This window comes from Chlamydomonas reinhardtii, chromosome 7 (genome assembly GCF_000002595.2).
Source record: "Chlamydomonas reinhardtii strain CC-503 cw92 mt+ chromosome 7, whole genome shotgun sequence".
Taxonomy (NCBI): domain Eukaryota; kingdom Viridiplantae; phylum Chlorophyta; class Chlorophyceae; order Chlamydomonadales; family Chlamydomonadaceae; genus Chlamydomonas; species Chlamydomonas reinhardtii.
This window is the reverse complement of record NC_057010.1, coordinates 2,181,655-2,200,837: the sequence shown is the minus strand read 5'-3', so window position 1 is coordinate 2,200,837 and position 19,183 is coordinate 2,181,655. Positions and strand designations below refer to the sequence as shown.

Genomic DNA, 19,183 nt, shown 5'->3' with positions numbered 1-19,183 from the left:
CCGTATGCACACCAGTTACATGTCACCATCTACAATCGCGCCTCTCACACATGTCCCAAATCTTCCGCGTCTCACACATCCAGCCTGTCCATCAGCTGCGCCCTGCGGGACTTCACCAACCTGCCTAACCACTCTCCCATCACACATCCAGCCTGTCCAGTTGACAGTTGTCCTCCGGCCTCTCAGCAGGTGCCCGGCACAAAACCCTCCCTCCCCTTGCCACCCTTGCCCAAACCTTGGACAACCTTGCGCAACCTACCCGCCGCTCGCACCCGCCGCCGGAGGCTTTTGCCCCTGCCCCTGCCCCTGTTGTCCCTGCCCCTGTCCCGCCCCGCCCGCCTTGCCGCCCTCCCCCTCCTTCTTGCCCGCCGCCTCCCCGGGGTACCGCCCCTGCCCGTCCGGCCGCCCGATCTCGTACAGCTCCGTACAGCGCGCGTACGTCACGCCACCGCAACGCGCCACGGGCGCCAGGGCCACGGGATCCACCGTGAGTTTGCCGCTGGGGCTGCGGCCCGCCACGGCGGCGCTGACGTGGAAGGCCAGCACCTCGCCGATGGCGATGGAGGTGGTCACGGCACCCGTGGTCCTGTGGTGGGGGATGGGTCGCGGGGTGGTGGGATGGTGGCTAATGGATAATGCTGGGGTAGTTTACAAGACCCAGAACCAGCCCACAGAGCGCGCAGTAGGGGGTGAGGTGGTGTGCGCGTGTGCGCGTGTCCGTGTGCGTGTGTGCGTGTGTGTGTGTGGGGGGGGGTTCATTCATGATTAGTTATGGAAGTGGAGGCGTAGGCAGGTGCAGTAGTGTAGCAGGCGGTGAGGTTGACTGCCCGAGCCCCACGCATGTGTCCCAGGGGTGCAGCAACACGGCGGCCTTGGCAGTGGTCCCGTTGGGAGTCGTGGGGGCGGCGAGCGCCCAGCGCCGTTGACTCTCTGCCCTCGCCGGCTCGCCCTCGCGTGCCCGCGCTCGCTGCATCCATGATCCTCCACTCACTCGTTCTTGACGTGGTGGATGGTTCGCAGCCGGCACTCCATGTGCACAGCCGACTCCGCCACACGCGGCGGCCGGACCTGCGTCCAAACACACACCACCACACATCCGTAAACCGTCGCTTTGCTGCATCGCATGCACTATCTTTGCGCTATGTTTTCCTTGTGCTCTTTAACACCACCACACGGGCGCCGTTCAAACACTCCGGAGTCCGGACACACCACACCCGAGCAAACGATGTAACGCGAGACGCGCATACATGCGGTCAACGGCCCGACCGACGGGCTGCGACTTTCCGTCGTTGATTGACGTGTGCGGTCCTGCCTCCGCCGTCGACCGCGGCTCGTCGCCTAAAGCACCTGCCCCCGAGGTCCTGGCTCCCGGTTGGTTGGGTCAGGATGAGCTTGGCTGCGCCCAAAACCTCACTGTGAGCCATGGAGCCTACATCCCCCCCTTCAGAGCTCCACACCAACACACCCACCCCGTGAGCCCCAAGCCTCCCACACCCCTACACCTCCACACACACCTCCACACACACCTCCGCCTCGCACCTTGGTTGAGGCCAGCGGCGTGAGACCCGCCAGCTTCATCTCGTCCACGCCCCGGGGGTAGTCGCCGCAGGTGTGGTTGGCCGCCTCCACGAACCACTCACTCATGATGTTCACCACAAACTCGCTGTGCGTGTCAGGGAGCAGGCGTGTGTGCGTGAGAATGTGTGCGGGTGCGGGTGAGCTGTGAGTAGTGCATGGCACACAACGGGCACAGGCTGATGAATCTGCACACCCCGCTCCCACACCAAGCATGGTGGCAGCTCCTGGGATGCGCGCAGACCACCGCATCTTCCCTGCCCTCGCCTGCAACCCCACGTTGGCTGGTCCCCCCCCCCCCGGGCATATCCCCACCCGCACCCGGTCTGCTCGATGTTGTGCAGGGTGTCCTTCTTGCCCTCGAGCCGGGCGGGGCTGTGGCACAGACCGATAGCCACCGTGGGCGGGTTGAAGCCTGGCGGGGGTGGGAGGTGACAGGGGCGGGATCACGGGTGGTGGCGACATGGATAGCGAGACGCGCGGCTGGATGGACGGCGCTTAGTGAGCGGTTACAGGGCGAGCCTTTGGGAACATGGATAGCAAGGCCTGCGAGAGGGTGGGCGGAGTGTGTGCCAAAATCGCAAACACCCGCTTTCGTTGACTGCACGGCGGCATCGCTCGCGGCTGTGCATCATGCCCCCCCCCCCTGGTGCGGCTACGCCGCCTCGCCCCCTGCCCTTCCCTTCCCTTCCCTCGCCCCCTGCCCTCTCCCAACATCCTCCTCCGGCCCTGTGTGTCCGTCCCTTACCCATGGCGTTGAAGAAGCTGTAGGGGGACAGGTTCACAGCGCCGGCCGAGTCCACCGAGGAGATGAAGGCCACCGGGCGCGGCACAGCGGCGGAGATGACCAGCGGGTACAGGTCGCCGGCTGCGGTCGGGGTGATGGTGTGGGGTTCGGGGTTCGGGGTCCGGGGTTTGGGGAGGGAAGTGGGAGATGGGCGGACAGGGAGAGGAGAAGGTGGCGGCAAGCGCGAACTGGAGCGGCGTGCGGGTAAGACTGGAATGTGGTGAACCCGTGTGGTGAACCCCACGTACTCACTTCTTGCTTTCCAGTCTAATTCCCACCCAGCAACCACTCTAAAGCTCCCTCTGTAAAGCCTGTCATCCGCGTGTAAAGCTCCATCCAATCCACCCATGCGAACCCACTGAGCGCTCACGTGGCGTGGTCTTGGTGTCTACCTCGATGAACGTGTCCGCACCGGGCAGCGGACAGGGCTGCGGCTGGCCCGGCTTCCAGCCCGGGTGTGGCGCCTTCACGTGCCGCGCTGGTTGCCAATCTGCAGCTGCAGAGCTTCCAGATGCAGCGCTGGAGCTCGGCGTTGTGGCTGGCACGGCGTTCGCAGAATGCGACGTGCCATTCGCGACGATTTCGGTAGGCTTCGCCCCTCCCGTCGCGCTCGCAGTGTCCTTTCTGTGGAGCAGCCGGACTACTAGTTCGCGTATGCCTAGCGCGGACACAGCGCCGATGGCCGCTCCAACGAGGGCCATCGTGGCACTCGCACGAGTTGAAGCTTCGCTCAAGTGTGAAGTGCAAACAAGCGACGTGAATCGTCGGCGGTGTGCATTGAAATGGGGAAGGATCGCCACCATTATTCAGAGCGCTGTTGTAAATTGTCAGGGTTTATGACGGCATGCCGACCTCAGCAGGGTCCGGCACGGTTGCCTTTTGCCACGGTCCTCATCATAAACCCCGGTAAGCCCACCCCTGCCCCGAACTGCCGATCTCAAGCTGGGTCAGGTCACGAGCGGCGTTTGCCAAGCACCCTGAAATCTCCAGTAAAGTAGAGACCGCCACAAACAGGGCGAATACGAGTGAAGGACTACGCAGGTGTTACGCTCAGATGTTCAGACCTTTTCCCGCTTCCATCTGTCCTTCGTTTAAAGCTCCGCAGTAACTGCACACGAGCACATACCGTCATGCCGTACACATGGACGCTCCGCCGCCGCAACACACCAACCCATCCACAACAGCCTCCGCATATGCCGGTACGCCGCTCCCGACCCCCAATCCCGGGGCAACTGCGCTCGCAGCAAACCCCAACTGCACTGAGTCATCGGCTCATTGCTGTAGGCTATAGCAGAGCAACCGCGCTTTCCCCCGCTCATGGAGGGCTCCTCATGCCTTGCCAACCAGGGCGTCCCACCTCCAATGAGGTCCCTACAGCTGCGGGTGCAGGCGGCGTCTACCACACAATTAGGGGCACCCGCCCCTGCCCCGAAGTACGTGCATGCTCCACAAGCCACTGCTCAGGTGCCATCACACGCAGCATTCGAGCACCTCCACGCGTCACGTGTTTGTCTCAATAGCTTACACTCCTGCCATCTTCGCCCCTGCCTGCACTGCCCCTGCCGCCCCTGCCGCCGCTCCACTGCAGGTGCCAGAGTGCCGCTCACGCCAGTCCGCCAGCTGGCACGCGCCGCAGCAGTACGTGGCAGCACGGCACCGCACGCACGTCTTGCCGCTGCGGGGCGCGATCAACGCGCTTGGGCCGTCCAGCGAGCAGCACTTCGGGTTGCAGCACAGCTTGTGCACAAACACCGGGCCACCGCTACTGCCACTGCTGCTGCCACTGCCGCTTCCATGGTCGACGCCACTGCTGCTGCTGCTGCTGCTGCTGCCACCCGTACCGCTGGGCACCGGCGCAGCCGCCGCAGCTGCCGCAGCCTGTGCGGCCATCAGGTCCTGCAGCCCCGCCCGCACCTCCCCTTGAGACAGCAGCCACGGGTACTGCGGCTGCATGGGGGCGGACCACTTCTCCCTCAACCTATCCGTTATGTCGCTACTACTCGCCAAGCTGTCGCACCTACGTTCTATCTCGCGCTTGCGCTCAAGCTCGTCCGTGTCGGCTGCAGCATTTGCGCACTCAATCAAAATCTCCCATTTCGCTTCCACCGCCACTGCGCCCAGGTAATCGAACAAGTCCTGCCGCCCGTGAGCCGCCGCCAGGCGCTGAGCCGGCAGCGGCGCCACGAACGGCAACATCAGCTCGTGCAGTGACTGGCTGCAGCAGTTGCCGCCGCCTCCACTGCCGCTGCTGCTGCCCTCGCCACAACCCACCTGCTCGTTCTGCTGCACATCCTCCGGTCGCCGCCGCCGCCGCCGCTGCTGCTCCCGCTGCTGCTCCCGCTGCTGCTGCCGCTGCTGCTTCTGGGCCGCATCCATCGCTTGCAAATACGTCGCCACGCGCGCCATGTTGTCGAAGCATGTCCAGTATGACTGCAGCAGGTCCAATGTTGCCACCTGCTGCCACGCGTCGCACTGCTGGAGCAGCGGCTCTACGGCGCCCGTGGCCAGCACACACACGATCTGGTGCATGTGGTTAGCAAGCGACTCGCCAGTCGGCGCCATGCCGTCCCACCACGCCCCGTCGGGCCGCGGGCTGCTTGCCTTTCCACCGGCTCCTGCGCCCGCGCCGTCGCCCGCTTCTGCCTGGGAGCAATCCTCGCGCCAGAGCACATCCATCAGCAGGCGCCCCACTAGGAGCGCTTGCGCCAGCGTGCGCCCGGCGCACGCCTGCAGGTCTTGCATGGCCTCCCGTGTAGCCTTCGCCAGCACCGGCAGCCAGTGGTACACCGCAAAGCTGGTGAGCAGCTGCTGCTGTCGGTCCGCTGCGGAGCCGGGCGCGGGCAGGCCGCCCGCCGCCGCCATCCAGGCGATGGAGAACGTGGAGGGCCTGACACTGCCGTCCTCCAGCAGCATTGCCTCCATCACCGAGTTCAGGTGCAGTGTGGGAGCTGCTGCGGCTGCGGCTGCGGCTGTGGTCGCGGCGTTGGTGGCTGCACCCTGTGGAGGTGGCTGCTCTGGCTGCCCCTGTGGCCCCTGCCCCTGCCGCTGCGCTGCTGGCTGCCGCGCCTCCTGCTGCGGCTGCGGCTGCCCCTCTCGCTGCCGCTGTGCGCGCTCGCGCAGCGCCCGCACGTCCGCACCCTGCTCCAGCATTGCGGCCAGGTAGGCACACAGGTGGTCCCCGGCGCCGAGCTCCGTGCCCCGCTCCGTACCCGGCTGCGACGCGAGCCTGATCACGCCGCACCAGGTCTCCTCCACCTGCAGTAGCCGGGCTGCTGTGCCCAGCGTGGCAATCAGCGACACCGCCTGCTGCACGGGACCGCGCGCCAGCACTGCGGGCCACACGCCTGAGTCGCGCAGCACGCTGTTCACGACGAGCAGCAGGCTGCATGCGCTGTCCGGCTGACTGCCGACCTGCCGCCAGGCCTGCGGGGTGCGCAGGCACCGCTCCAGCGCCGGAAGCAGCCCCGCCTCCAGCGCGCAGCGCAGGCTGTAGCTGGGGTCCCTCTCAAGCGCCAGGCTGGCTGCTGCCTTTGCTGCTATCGGCGCAGCGGCAGCCCCAACGGCGGGCTTTCCTCCCAAGTTGTGCGCTGCAGCCCCTTGCTGCGGCCAGTCCACGCCCGCCGCAACCGCGGAAGCTGCATCCGTCGCGTCAGCAGCCCATGCGGCGGGCGGCGGCGCATTCAGCTGCAGCCGCAGCAGCTCCCCAACGACCTGCACTAACCAGGTCGGCTGCAGGAGCATGGACGGCTGCTGCGCTAGCAGCCGCCACCAGCCCGGCAGCAGCACCGCCGCCCGCGGCGGCGGCAGCTCCGCCAGCAGTCGGCCCATTACTACGGCGATCAAGCTCAAGTTTTCGACACGGCAGCTGCCGTGGCAGGCCAGGCAGTACCCGACCTCTTCCAGCAGGCCGTACGCGTGTACGGCGCTGTACGGCACTGCTGCTGCTGCTGCTGCTGCCGACAAGGATGGTAATGATGGTGACGGCCCCACCGATGGCTTCGCTAATTGCTGCGTCTGCGGCTGCAGCTGGGGGCTTTGCGGCGGCAGGCGGTCGTGGCCGGCGGGCGGCTGAGCGATGGCCAGGTCGCAGGGGCCGCTGACCGTCACCTGTATGACCGTGCTAAGTGTCTGCAAGGCGGTGAGAGGGCGCAACGTGAATGTCAGGATACAGTTCATGTACTTAGGTTGTGCCTTTCCAATCTTTCCCGTCAGCTCAATCAGACATGGTGCTACAAGCACCAGCACACGCACCGCGGTTGCCACGCGTAGTACATCCGCAGAGTCTGGCGACAGACGCAGCGACTGTATTAGCGCAGGCGGCAGCCCGTGCTGCAACTGTGCCTCAGTCGGTGCCAAGGCCTTCTGAACACTGCCGTCTGCGGCCTGCTGCCGGAAGGCCATGGCCGCGCACAAGCCCGCCCACGCCGCGAAGAGCTGCACGCAGCGGCCGGCCAGCAGCGGCCGCAGCTGCTGCAGCAGCTCGAGCTGCTGTGCATTGAACTCGACATCGTGGAGTGCGTCCTTCTTCCGGGGCCGTGGGCAGACGGCCACGATGGCCAGGTTCCCTCCCACCAGAGAGATGAGCGAGTTGGAGAAATGGGCCACTGCCGCTGACACGGTTGACCGGCTCTCATCTGCCGGCCCCGATGCTGAGGACGCGGCTGATCCTGAAACGCCTGCTGACGAGGTGGACTGGGCGGCGTGCATCAGCGCCCGGGCTGCGTGTTCGAGCAGCTGCGTGTGCGCCAGCGCCGACATCAACTCCTGCTGCAGGCCAGCGTCCGGGCTGTCCACCGCGCACGTGATGAGCCTGTGCAGGTTTCTGATCACATTCGTGAGCAGCAGAAGCTTGAGCTGGTCCGGCGGGAGGGCTCTGTGGCGGGTGGCGGGCCCCCTGGTGGGCACGAGCGTCCGTGCGCAGAACCGCGAGTAGACGGCCAGCGTGTCAGCACGGATGAGGGCGCGGACCAGTCGGCCAGCTCGGTCGGAAGACTGCATTATATCAAGTATGCTATCGATTATCCTCACCATCGCCTCCAGCACGACGCCAGCCGGGCGGTTTAGCACGTCTGCGGCGAGTGCGCGTGCGGCCCAGCCATGCGCAGCCACGATGCTGCTCAGGACATCTATATTGTCGGTAAAGGCCAGATTTGAACTGAACGCTTCCGATATCAGGTCTGAGAGGTCCTCGGCGCGGGCTGGATCGACCAGTGTGTCCTCGTGAAGGCCAGCAAAGTATTGCATCTCTGCTTTCATCCTATCCAATAGAGTGGCAGCGAGATGACGCCGTCGCGGTGGCATGTTGAACAGTTTACCGAGACGATTACTCGTGGAAGACGCACTTCAATGGAGTATGGGACTTATACCGGAACGATGCATACATGCAATGAGTATGCTAGCCCCGCCCGCACCGCCGAGCTTGCACACTTGCTCTGCCCCCCCCCCCCCCCCCCCCCTCCCCGCCCCCATCGCATGCATCCAGTCCACGGCCCGGTCACGTGCATCACTGCGCCAGCCAGCCCCCGCCAAAGGCTACACCCCCGCCTACGCCCGCTTCTAAGCGGGCGACGAAGTGGCCACCATCAGCGCTGGGCCCCCCCTGGCTCTCGCCGCCATCGCAACAGCCAACACCGCCGTCCAGCATGCCCTTGCCCATGCATGGCGGCCTGGTCTGCCCCACAGGCCACAGCGCTGCGCCGCCGCCGCCGCCGCTGCCGCCGCCGCCGCGCTGAAGCCTCCACCCGTACCACCCCTGCGCCCAAGCCCAACAACCCAGGAGGAGGGTCGCCACCTCGCTGCACTCACGTCAGCTGGTGTAGCGCATCCCTGGCAGCTCGCCTGGCGCTCCAAGCCTTCTTTCGACCGTCTCCGCTCGCAACACGGCTCCAGGGATGGCGCCCCCTCCCCGCACCGGTACTTACAACCCCCCGCACCGGCCCGCCCTCACGCACCCACGTCCTCCCAGCCTCATGGCTGTCATGGCTGCACGAACACGCCCGGGAACAGCCGGTCGCACAGCACCTCGGTCGCCGCCGCCGCGCCCGCCAGGCTCAGCTCCGGCCCCTGCAGCCCCTGCTCCGCCGCCGTGTACAGCCGCCGCCCGCCGGCGGCGGACCGCAGCACCAGCCACGCGTCATGCGCCGTACGAACCACCAACTCCGCATCCCCGGCGTCGCCCAACAGGCCGCCGGAGGCGGCGGCGGCGGCTCCGCCGCCGCCGTCGGCGTCTTCGACGTCGGAGGTGCCGTCGAGGACGGAGCTAGCGGCGGAGCCGCCGGCGGTCCCGCTCGTGCCTGCTTCTTGCTGTTTCTGTTGTTGGTGGTGTTGCTGCTGCTGTTGTTGCAGCCGTGTGGTTTCCCACTCGTCCATCTTGCTGCGCAGGTGCGCCAGGTGTCGGAGGCAGGAGGCGGACAGCGTCTGCACCTTCTTGGCGGGGGAGTACCTGCGGGAGCGAGGGAGCGAGGGCTTAGCTCTGAACCGGTCCCGCAAGGAAGCAGTCGCGCTGCAAGGAGGAATTGCAGCCGCATTACCCGCATATGCGAGCTGTTGTACGGGAGCGAGGGGGCAGGAGGCCAGGAGGATGGCGGTGCCCCGTGGTGAGGCATAACGAATGGCAAAACTGGTCACAACCAGTGCCCACACTGCCCACGGTGCGTGGAGCCAAGGACAGGTCTTGGGGCAGGTCGTCCAGTTGCACCCGCACACAGGGCCACCCGCCAAGCCCAGCACTGCGTGACGACAACAAAGCCCTGTGACAAACACCAACCGACAGCAGCACACCGTAAACGCCGCCACGCGCGGCGGCCGCGGAGAGGGCATGCCTGCGCGGGTGCCGCACGCGCATGTCGGCCCACCTGGTGCCGTGACTCAGCGCGTCCGTGTAGCAGTAGCGATGCCCCTTCTCGTGCCACACCGCACTGCTGCGCGCCGGCACCTCCGCCGCCAGCGCCGCCGCCGCCGGGCCCGCGCCGCGGTTGAGCACCGCCGCCAGCGCCGCCAGCACCTGAGGTACAGAGCACCAGGAAAACATTCCGCAAAGACAGTGTATGCGATGCACCAGCACCTGTGCGTGCGCGCGTGTGCGTGCGTGCGCGTGCGGGCTCACCGATTGAGCTCTTAATGCGGTCCCAATTCCCAACTCCCAACTCCAGAATGCGTCGAGGCGCCTAGTGCAGCTCTGGTCCACTGCCTGGGCCCCGTCGTCAGTCGTGTGCACATGTACGGTGAATACAGACACGTGCCGTCCGACCCACCTCGGGTGCGGGCGGCGGGCCGTCATGCAGCAGCGCCAGCACCAGCAGCTGCCCGCGGTGGTACGGCAGCAGCTGGGCCCACTCGCAGGAGCCCTGGCGGGGCGGAGGAGGGGGGAGGGAGGGCGGGTACGCCGTTCATGTGGAGGACGGAGTAAAGCAATCACGCGTATGGAAGACGCGACGTCCAGTGGGAGCAGCAGGAACACATGGGCGCGTGGACAGGCGGAGGGCAGTCGAGCGAGGTGGAGGGCGTGTGCCGTGGAGGAGCAGAATGGCCGTGACAGCTGCGGACGTACCGCGAGCTGGCTGAACCTGGCGCGCACTGGCACATGCCCGCATGCATGCACGACACATCCACAGAACACACCACAACACCCAGGGACAGCAACCTGCGCACCCCGCATCCTGCACCCCGCAACCCACCCTCAGCCACACGTGCGCCATGGGCAGCACCGAGTCCATAGGCAGCGCCAGCGCCGCCCCGCCCGGCGCATACATGGACGCACGTAGTCGCGGCCGCAGGAAACAGCTCAGGAAGGGAGGCAGCGGAGTGCCAATGCCGCCGCCGCCGCCGCCGCCACCTCCAGCACCGGCGGCTGCGCCGCCCGACGGCGACGCCGCTGACGGCCCCGCGGCGGCGGACGACGACACAGGTAGCTGCGGCACGCCGCCACCGCCGCCCACCGCGGCGGCGGCTGCCACCGCCGGCGACGGCGGCACGCCGGCCTGGATGCCGCCGCCGGCGCGCCACTGCAGCGGGCACAGCAGCGTCTCATGCGCGGTCTCGCCGCCGGCGCCGCCGCCCACCACGCCGCCTCCGACGCCGCCGAGCACGAGCGAGGTGCCGGCGCCGCCGGGCCGAGCCTGGGAGATCACCACCGAGTAGAGTGCGTGGAGGGCGGCGGTTTGCGGTAAAGACAGGGCAAGTCCAAGACGAATGATGCAGACGGCGACGAAGGCATCGAGGGTGTCGTACGCTTGCCTTGTTCACAAGTACTGCACCCAGCCCGCTGCTTTTGCCTGGAACGCTGCCACCATCACTTTATGCTCCGGAGGACGCCCCAACCCCAAGCGCGCCCCAACGCACCCGCTGCGCCGCGCGCGCCGCCGGCACCAACGCCCGGCCCGCCAGCGTGACCAGCGCCGACGTGTCCCGTGGGCCCAGCGTGCTCCACAGCGGCAGACCAGACCAAAGCACCACGCAGCCCGCCACCAGACGAGACCCGTAGAAGGAAGCCACCAGCAGCTGGTTGACCAGACACTGTACGGCTGCGTGCTCGTACGTACGACAAGGACAGGGCGCATGCCGTACACAGGACGTGGCGGGCGGGCGGGCGGGCGGACGTGGGAGGGGGGACGGGTGAGTGATACTCAGCATGAAAGGGAGAGCGCAGAGCCCCCTCCTTTCCCACGCTCTAAACCCCCCCCCACCCACACACACACACTCACGCACCCGCACTCGCGCCCACATCCAGCACACGCACGCATACACGCCTGCACCCCATGCCTGCGCCCCACGCCTGCCCCCGCCCCCGCACCCACCCAGGAAGGTGCCGTGCGAGGTGGGCAGCAGCGGCACCGCCGCCGCCGCCCCGGACGCGTGCGGCGCCAGCGGGTTGGCCAGGCAGCTGAACAGCCCGCCCGGCTCGCGGCCGGCGGCGGCGTCGGGCCGCAGCAGCCTGGCCCCGGCCTCGTCCAGCAGTGGTTGCAGCACCCGCCGCACCGTGAAGGCGGTGGGGTCCTGCGCAGGCGCGAGTCAGGGCGAGGGTGGGGTAGCCGCTCATGCGAGACACGGTGGAGGTGATAGGCACGGGCGGCTCTGCAGGCCCACACGCCCACCGCCCCCGCCCCAACCACGCCAGCCCACGCCTCCTGTTCCTTCACTGGGAACCGTGAAATCGCTCCCCTCCCCTCCCCTCCCCCACCTGCTCCAGCAGCGTGCCGATGCGGCCGTGCAGCAGCACGAACACGTCGTACAGGCCGGTCAGTAGCGAGCGGAAGGCGGCGTCGGTGGCGGTGCCGCTGGCCCAGGACTTGCGCACCACCTGTACAGCAGAGATCAGTACCGTATTGAACCATAAAAGTTCACAGTGAATAGGGCCGAAGGACGCCATCACGAATCTCATTTCGCCACCATGCCTCGTGTGTCGCTGGGCAACAGTGGCAGCATCCTTTGTCGACTGCATTCCACGGCCTGCGACCAGCTCCAGCCGGTACCCGCAACCCGGCATCACGCCCCCTCCCCCTGTCACTTGACTCTTCAACCCGTCCGTCATGGTCGGCTAGCCCGCTCCCTTTTCTCCGCGGCCTCGCGGCCTCGCGGTCACGCGGGCTGTGGCTTGCGCCACTCACTCTCTCACTCACTCACTCACTCACCGCCATGATCCAAACCTCCGGCTCAACCTCCAGCATCACCCACTTGTTGGTCTCTGCCACCATGGACTTGTAGCGGCAGCCGTCCTGCGCGCCGCGAAGATGTGATCTTGTAGTTCAGAGTGTGGTGGGGCGAGAGCCAGGGGCGTTGCTCGTGCGTTTGCACGTTTTGTGCCGGTGTGGGGGAAAGTGAGGGGGAGCGTGGCAGGTGTGGGCGTGGCGGGCGCACGCGGCGGGGCGCAGGTGCGGTTAGTCACAAGCGCTGGCGTACGGAATGCGCCCGCCACGCATGCCCCATTACACAGGGTCGACCTAGCCGTGCTATGCATTGGTAATGAGCTGCGAGCAAAGAGCCCTGCAGGCCCGCCATGCCCGCGTGGCAAACCCTAGTGCCGTCGGCACGCTCACAGCAGGCGTGTCTGCCCTTCCAAGCCCTGCTGCCCAGCGCCCACAACAGCTTCTACACACGATCCGACCCTTCAACATGCGTAGCTCCATGCCTCACCTGCGTCAGCGTGTCCGCAAACGAGGCCACAGCCTGGGCCAGCCCCACGATGGACGTGCGCACGTTGACGGGCGCGACCGTCGGGAAGAACGAAAGCAGCTTCTCATGCTCCTCGCCCTCGCATTGTCCCCGCCGAGTGTCAAAGACTGTCAAGACCAGGTTCGTGGTCTTGAAGAACTGGGCGACAGGGCTCGCGGGAGCATTTTGGGACTGCATCCTTAGTCCCAGAGGCCCCGACACGGTCCCCCGGTGTGCGCAACTTGAGTCAGATCGCTATTTCCACCCCTGTCTGAGTTCAGGGCGAAGAATGCAGTCAGGAATGACAAACGGATTGATATCGCGCCCGTTTCTGCTTTCCGTATGTTCAGCCTGTGTCGTATGTTGTAATCTCTGTAAAGAAAACAGTTTTATATCCTATACAAAGCACGTAATCGCTTCCTGGAAGACTTGCAAATCCTGCACACACCACACCCAATCGGTGGCAAAGTCTATACACAATGAGCTCCGTGGAGCTGCTGGAGAAGGCCATCGCGCTTGTGGATGGGCTGCTGAAGTCGGGTGCGCTCGCGGTCAGGGCAATCGTGCCCTTGCAAGTAATTGGTCGGCGGCTCGCTTTCGCGCGCTCCCCCGCTCGACTCATCACCCTCTTAACTCCCTCACTATCATGCTGGACACGTCCTCGCCCTCGCAGCGCCAGCCCCGGCCGCGGCGAAGCCCGCCCCTGCCCCCGCTGCCGCTGCAGCCCCTGCCAGTGCTGCTGCCGCGGCGGCCCCCGCCGCGGCCGCTCCTAAGCCCGCCAAGGCGCCTAAGGAGCCCAAGCCTGCTGCCGCTCCCAAGGCCGCGGCCGCTGCCCCTGCCGCGGGTCTGACGGAGGAGGAGGCCCTGTTTGCCCGGGCGTTGATCAAGGTGCGGCACGTGCAGGCATGCACATATGCAGGGATATGGGCGAGGACAATTGGTGTGGTGGCGGTCCTGTGGAGCGGGCTCTTGTGGCATCTGGCCGATAGCCTCAGCGGCAGGACTAGGGCCCACGCCGCCACACGACAGCGCACTCCTTGTGCCCTGCTCATCCCTGCTCGCCCTGTGTCATCCCTGTTCACCCCGTCTCATCCCCGTTCACTCCTGCTCACCGCTGCTCACCGCTGCCCATCACTACCGCAACGCCGCCCCACCGTACCGCTCCTTCCCCTCGCCCCCAGGTTGCCCGTATCGCCAGCGTGGAGCTGCTCGCCAACAGCGAGAAGCTTTACAAGCTGCAGGTCGACATCGGGGGCGGCGAGACGCGCCAGGTGCGGGGCGGACTGTGGAGGCGGCTGGGGCGGCGGGGGCGGGGCGGGGGGCAGCTGTGAGGGAAGGGGAGGTTAGGGGGCTGCGAGTTAGAGCGCCAGGGGAGGAACTGCGCCAGCGGGAGCAGCAGCCCAGCGGGAGCAGCAGCCCAGCGGGAGCAGCAGCCCACCGGGAGCAGCGGCAGCATCGGGAGCATCGGGAGCAGCGGGAGTCAGGAAGGGGGCAAGCGGATGAGTGGCATACTGGCATGGCTGTGACAGGGCGGGGAGGCGGCGGGGAGGGAGCGGGGGCAGTCAAGTCTAAGCCCAATATGAGCTGTGCGGAAAGCGCTTGGTGTGAAGGCTGCGGAGAGGTGGTGGTGAAAAGAGGCAGGGTTGGGATTGAGCAGTGGCTTCGAGCCCGTGCCGATGCCCCACCCCGCCCCCAAAACACGGTGCCAGCCGCTGGTGCCAATGGCGGTTGCCAACTGTTTACTGGCACCCCACCGCTGCCTCCCCGCAGGTGTGCGCCGGCCTGCGCCAGTTCCTCCCCTCTGAGGCTCTTTCGGGGGCGCTGGTGTGTGTGGTGGCCAACCTCAAGCCGGCCAAGCTGGCGGGGGAGGCCAGCGAGGCCATGGTGCTGGCGGCGGGTGAGTGGTGCTGGGGTGCTGGGGAGAGTTGAGGAGAGCTAGTTTACTCCAATCTCCAGGAAACCAAGACCCAAAACCGGGGTGGACAAAGAGGAAGGGGAAGAGCTGGAGGGCAAGAGCAGGCTTTGGGGCAGGGGCAGTCGAAACCAAAGCGTCTCACGTGCAGTTATGCAGCGAGAGGTAGGGAAGTTCATGGACGACGGTAGGGGCGGTAGGTAGGGAAGTCCACGGACGACGGTGGGGGGCGCGCACGTGGCCGTGCTGCGGGCATTGCCGCCGTGGCGTGTGTGCTTGGCATACGATATTGCACTCCCCTTTGTTTTGCAAATGCTGATAGTGAGCGGGCGCACGCACGCGTGTGGTGTGCCTGACCTGGCCCCTTACCCGCCTGTCCCCGCACGTCAGAGCACGACAACGACGGCACCCTGCTGGTGCGGACACTCATCCCTCCCGGTGAGTCTTTGCTTGGGTGACGTGTGTGTGGCACGCCTCAGAAAGCGCACGCACACGTTCCAGCGCGGGGCCCAGTGCCCATGCAGCTTCTACGGCACACTTTGACAGCGCGTGGCGGCCGCGGCCAACCCCGCACCTTCGTCTGCTCGTCCCCCGCGCCCACCTCAAATCTGGCCGTTGCCTTTCCCTCCCCGCATCCCTCCCACCCCTGCAGCCGGTGCGGCGCCGGGTGATGTGGTGTACCTGGAGGGCGGCGCCCCCTCCGCCTCGCCAGACAAGGTGCGGATGGGCCTGGCGTAGCAACAGGTCCTGGCGGGGCGTGGCGCGGCGATGCATGATCCAAAGGGGACGGTGATTCAAAGGGGACGGTGATTAAAAGGGGACGGTGATTCAAATGGAAGCGGGGCATTGCTGTGACTCACAATGAGTGTGTGGCCCTGTCGTGCGCGGCGCAGGTGCTCAAGAGCGACCACTGGAAGAAGGTGATGGCGGTGCTGCGGGTGGGCGCGGGCGGCAATGCGGCGTACGGCGGGCGGCCGCTGGTCACGGCGGCCGGCGCCGTCACGCTGCCGGCGGAGATTCCCGAGGGCGCCGAGATCCACTAAGCGGGCAGTTGGTGCGAGGCGTTGGCGCGCGTGCCGGTTGCGGTTGATGCTCTGGATGGCCAAAACAAGGCCGGGTGGGAGGAGGAGATAGCGGGGACGGTGTGTGGGGGCAAGGGCACGGGTGGGCCGGCAGGGTGTGTGCCGGGTGACAAGTCGTGGGTTTTAATGTTGCGGATGCTGAGCGGGCTATGACCTGTGGGCGGGGCGTTGGCGATGATTGCGGGCTTACATTGTGAGCGTGCAAGCCTGGACCGGTAGCTCGAGTGTGTTTGATCTACTGCCCTGCACCACGTTGTCCCCCGTCATGTCGACGGAGAGGTGCAGGGCGGGCGCGCGGCGCTGGCGCTGGCGTTGGCGCTGTAGAAGAGATGGCAGTTGCAGGGCTCAGGGCACAGCGCAGCTGAGGGCGCAGCTCGGTTGTGGCGGTGGTCTTGGAATTCACCCGTTGAGTCAATTTATATATCAGTCAGTGAGGCAGAAGGCTGGGACGGCAGGGAATGTGGCGGTGAGGACTAAAGGGATCACAGCAGCGGCGGCGAGACGCACTGCGCACGTGCCGCGTGGCTGGACGGGACGCGCGAGATTCCATGCCTGCTGTAGCGATGTTACACGTGGGCGCCCCAAAATGGTCTCCCTAAAGGCCCTGTCAACGCGTGGCTGCTCATGAGGGAGCCGGTGTCGCGGCAGGCTGGCAGCGGGGGTGCCGGGCGTGGGTGGGAAGGGGCGGGGGAGTGGCAGGGACGTGCACGCGTGCATGAGGCGGCGCTTCAGTTCAGGTCACCACGAAGAGTGTTTCAGTTGTAACCCGCTCACTAACAATCCTGGCCAAGGTTCGCGTAACATGAGAAACTAAACAGGGAGGGTGGCATGACTGCAAAGACAGGATACAGTAGTGCTCCATTTAACTTGAAAACATGAAACAAATCAACGTATGATACCGTGTTGATGTATTAGCAGTACCCGGAAAGGCGACAGCGCGAATGGCGGGGCCCGGCTCCTCACCCCTGGGCTCTCCAAGACGACGTGACATGCAGTGAGTGGCTACATGGTTGAGCTCTTACTTGTAGCATTCCTGTTGGGTGCACACTAGACATCATGGTGATTCGCAGCATGTGACTACAAGTGCTTCCTTCAGTGCGCCACTGGACTGGCACAGTGATGAGCAGGGAGCAGAAGCGACCTGATTCTGGCGCGCATGTCTATGGCATTCCGCAAGGTCGCTTAGTTGCGCATGTCATGTGTTCTGGACAGGGGGGTCGCGTACTCGACGCTTGGGCCGTCCTTCTACGCACATCGACACAATGCAGCAGCCTTCTCGTTTCCCAAGAATCCCTTGAAAGAGGTAGGCGGGTACGCCTGGGGACTCACGAAGCTCTGCACTGTGTTACTAACCCCCGGTTAGGCTGGTTGCCGCGCTCATTTCCTCCAATCACTTGTAACCAAGCTTGTTTCCATGCGATCCCCCCGGGGCGCCCGGCTGCCTACTCCTGCCAGCGCTTCGGCGTGGATCTAGGCGCGCAGGACTCGGGGCCTGGGCCGTGCGACTATGACTGGGGCGACGGCATCCCGCACGTCACCTCCGGTAAGGGACCCGGGGCCGCGCGTTTCCCTTTGCCCTTGCATGAGGCCCACATTGGCCTGAGCTCGCTGCCGGGCCACGCGCACACAGAGCGCTGTCTTTGCGCTTTTTCCTTGTGTTATTTAACGCCGGGCGCTGCTGCACCATGTTTAACTGTGGCTGCTGCCTGCTATCCCCGCTCCAGGCCGCACCCTCACACCCTCGCTCCACGCCAACACCAACTGGGCCAACGACTCCATGTCGCGGAGCCTGCTGGGCCTGCCGTCACAGCCGCACACACGTAAGGCGGGGCGCGGCCCAGGCATGGCATGGCCTTGCGCCGCCAGCATCACAGCCTCGGATCCTCCCCTACACCACACAGGCCGGCCCGCCACGGCACCATGAGCCTGCAAGGGCCCATGGTTGTGTGTGGGGGTCTTCCTTCCTGCAAGCTGCCCCCGTCCCCAGCCCCCTAAACCTGCCCCGCCGCGCCCTCCCCCCATCCCTGCCCCACGCACCCGGCCCGCAGTGCCGCCTGGCCCGGGTCTGTACCTGCGCTCGCGCAGCTCCTACCACCTGACCGGCAGCCCGCAGCTCAACACGTCCTGGCGCAACAGCACCACGGCGGGCTGGCAGAACTACTGCCGCAGGTGGGAGGGCGGCAGAGGGCGCAGAGGATTTCGAGGGTGTGCAGGGTGTGCATGCCGGGCGTGTGGGGGTGCAGGTGCGAAGGGCTGCGGTGCGCTGCCGGGTCCCAGGTTGCCACCGATGCCCTCACGAGCATCTCGCACCCACCTTCCTCTCGCCGCCGGGCAGGGAGTGCCGCACGCCGGCGGTGGTGTCCCGCGAGCACGAGCGGGAGCGGTTCGGCACCCACTCGCCCGGGCCCATGACCGCCGCCCCAGTGGACAGCGTGGGACGGCAGCTGTCCTCCACGCGCAAGACGCAGCCAAGGTAAGCTGCCTTCGCTATCCAATCATTGCGCCTGTGGTTATAGGATAGTTGGTTTGTGCGCGGCCTCTGCGCGCGCTCTACTACCAGGAATGCATTTTTCCCCAACCCTGTCCCCAACCTTCTCCACCTCCACGGCGTCCGCTCCACCCGCAGGTGCACTTTCTCACGGGCGGGTCGCTTCAGCAATGTGACGCAGCGGGTGACGGAGGCGGTGCCAGGGCCGGGCGCATACAACTACTGATGGTGAGGTAAGCAGCAGCAGCAGCAGCAGCAGCAGCAGCAGAAGCTGCTGCTTGCGCTCGTGGCGGTGAAGGAGCCGGCGGGTCATTAGGCAGGCAGACAGATAGAACCACAGAAGAGGGTAGGCAGCCACACAATGGGCCGCCTTGGAGTCAGGGCCAGGTTAGCACAAAGGCTCGTAGACACAATGATCACCTGCGAGGACAGACAAGAAGTGAGTGAACACGGCGTATAATGCGGGGGCACAGGAAGCGTCCATAGAGACCACCATGCACTGGCTGGGTACTGACGGTTGTTGCTTGGCGGTTGTCGTGCGGCGCAAGATTAATTTATGGGGGCTAGGCAGTGCAGCATGGAAAGACTGAAACTGGAACTGGTGATTCATGCGAGCATGACAAGGAGGCCGTGTCGGGCAGGAGCTGTCAGGTATCGTTCACTGAGATTCATATGCTGCTGAGTGCAATACTGAACGCACTTTTCGGTGCCTCAGGATATGAGAAAAGTGTGGCTTTGATGAGGTGCTGTAGAGCCGTTGATATGCTGCAAATGTAGCAGTAAATTGAAGTTTAGTGTAGCGGTGTGGGCGTGCTGTACAGGTAGGCGGGCGCTGCACTGAGATGCGTGCGTGCACAGGCGTGTTCAGATGCTGGTTGGTACGTGATTTGTAGGATCAGATAGGAGAGGACTGGATACAGGGGCAATGGGGCATACATGGGCCGTGTGGGCGTGAGAACGAGGTGGATGGATTGGTTGGCAGCGGAACGCCTAGGAAGCGGGAAGCGGAATGCTTTGGACCTGCCGCACGCGGTGGCTGATGACACTTGCGACTGCCACGGTGCCACGCATGCATGATGCTTTCAATCTTTGTAATCTGGCCCGCCCCTGCGGCCATTCACCGATCAGCATACGTCAGCAACGGAGGGTCGCCACGATTGCCATTTCGTGCCCTTCACCGTGAGACCCGG

The 19,183-nt window shown here is 65.7% G+C and overlaps 5 protein-coding genes across 5 annotated transcripts; 2 read left to right on the top strand and 3 right to left on the bottom strand.

The window, feature by feature from the left end:
• Positions 1 to 3: 3 nt before the first annotated feature.
• Positions 4 to 3,356, bottom strand: CHLRE_07g327079v5 (uncharacterized protein). Its single transcript, XM_043064110.1, has 6 exons — positions 2,733 to 3,356; positions 2,324 to 2,443; positions 1,897 to 1,990; positions 1,540 to 1,663; positions 992 to 1,068; positions 4 to 586 (listed from the first exon to the last, which is right to left on the bottom strand). Exons 1-6 carry the CDS (start codon positions 3,061 to 3,063, stop codon positions 256 to 258), a joined length of 1,077 nt encoding a protein of 358 aa, XP_042922678.1. The 5' UTR covers positions 3,064 to 3,356; the 3' UTR covers positions 4 to 255.
• A 58-nt stretch (positions 3,357 to 3,414) lies between these two features.
• On the bottom strand, positions 3,415 to 7,716 carry CHLRE_07g327050v5 (uncharacterized protein). The gene is made up of 2 exons (XM_043064109.1): positions 6,614 to 7,716; positions 3,415 to 6,490 (listed from the first exon to the last, which is right to left on the bottom strand). Exons 1-2 carry the CDS (start codon positions 7,358 to 7,360, stop codon positions 3,884 to 3,886), a joined length of 3,354 nt encoding a protein of 1,117 aa, XP_042922677.1. The 5' UTR covers positions 7,361 to 7,716; the 3' UTR covers positions 3,415 to 3,883.
• A 118-nt stretch (positions 7,717 to 7,834) lies between these two features.
• On the bottom strand, positions 7,835 to 12,776 carry CHLRE_07g327000v5 (uncharacterized protein). Its single transcript, XM_043064108.1, has 9 exons — positions 12,494 to 12,776; positions 11,992 to 12,075; positions 11,541 to 11,660; positions 11,158 to 11,356; positions 10,703 to 10,884; positions 10,039 to 10,479; positions 9,616 to 9,708; positions 9,217 to 9,365; positions 7,835 to 8,804 (listed from the first exon to the last, which is right to left on the bottom strand). The coding sequence occupies exons 1-9, from the start codon at positions 12,707 to 12,709 to the stop codon at positions 8,339 to 8,341; spliced, it is 1,950 nt and encodes a 649-aa protein (XP_042922676.1). The 5' UTR covers positions 12,710 to 12,776; the 3' UTR covers positions 7,835 to 8,338.
• Positions 12,777 to 12,876: 100 nt separating this feature from the next.
• CHLRE_07g326950v5 (uncharacterized protein) lies at positions 12,877 to 16,262 on the top strand. Its single transcript, XM_043064107.1, has 7 exons — positions 12,877 to 13,051; positions 13,185 to 13,399; positions 13,693 to 13,782; positions 14,282 to 14,408; positions 14,814 to 14,861; positions 15,076 to 15,140; positions 15,317 to 16,262. The coding sequence occupies exons 1-7, from the start codon at positions 12,991 to 12,993 to the stop codon at positions 15,464 to 15,466; spliced, it is 756 nt and encodes a 251-aa protein (XP_042922675.1). The 5' UTR covers positions 12,877 to 12,990; the 3' UTR covers positions 15,467 to 16,262.
• A 53-nt stretch (positions 16,263 to 16,315) lies between these two features.
• On the top strand, positions 16,316 to 19,100 carry CHLRE_07g326900v5 (uncharacterized protein). The gene is made up of 7 exons (XM_001690420.2): positions 16,316 to 16,499; positions 16,718 to 16,808; positions 16,961 to 17,048; positions 17,230 to 17,325; positions 17,554 to 17,674; positions 17,841 to 17,978; positions 18,132 to 19,100. Exons 1-7 carry the CDS (start codon positions 16,447 to 16,449, stop codon positions 18,217 to 18,219), a joined length of 675 nt encoding a protein of 224 aa, XP_001690472.1. The 5' UTR covers positions 16,316 to 16,446; the 3' UTR covers positions 18,220 to 19,100.
• The last annotated feature ends 83 nt before the right edge of the window (positions 19,101 to 19,183 follow it).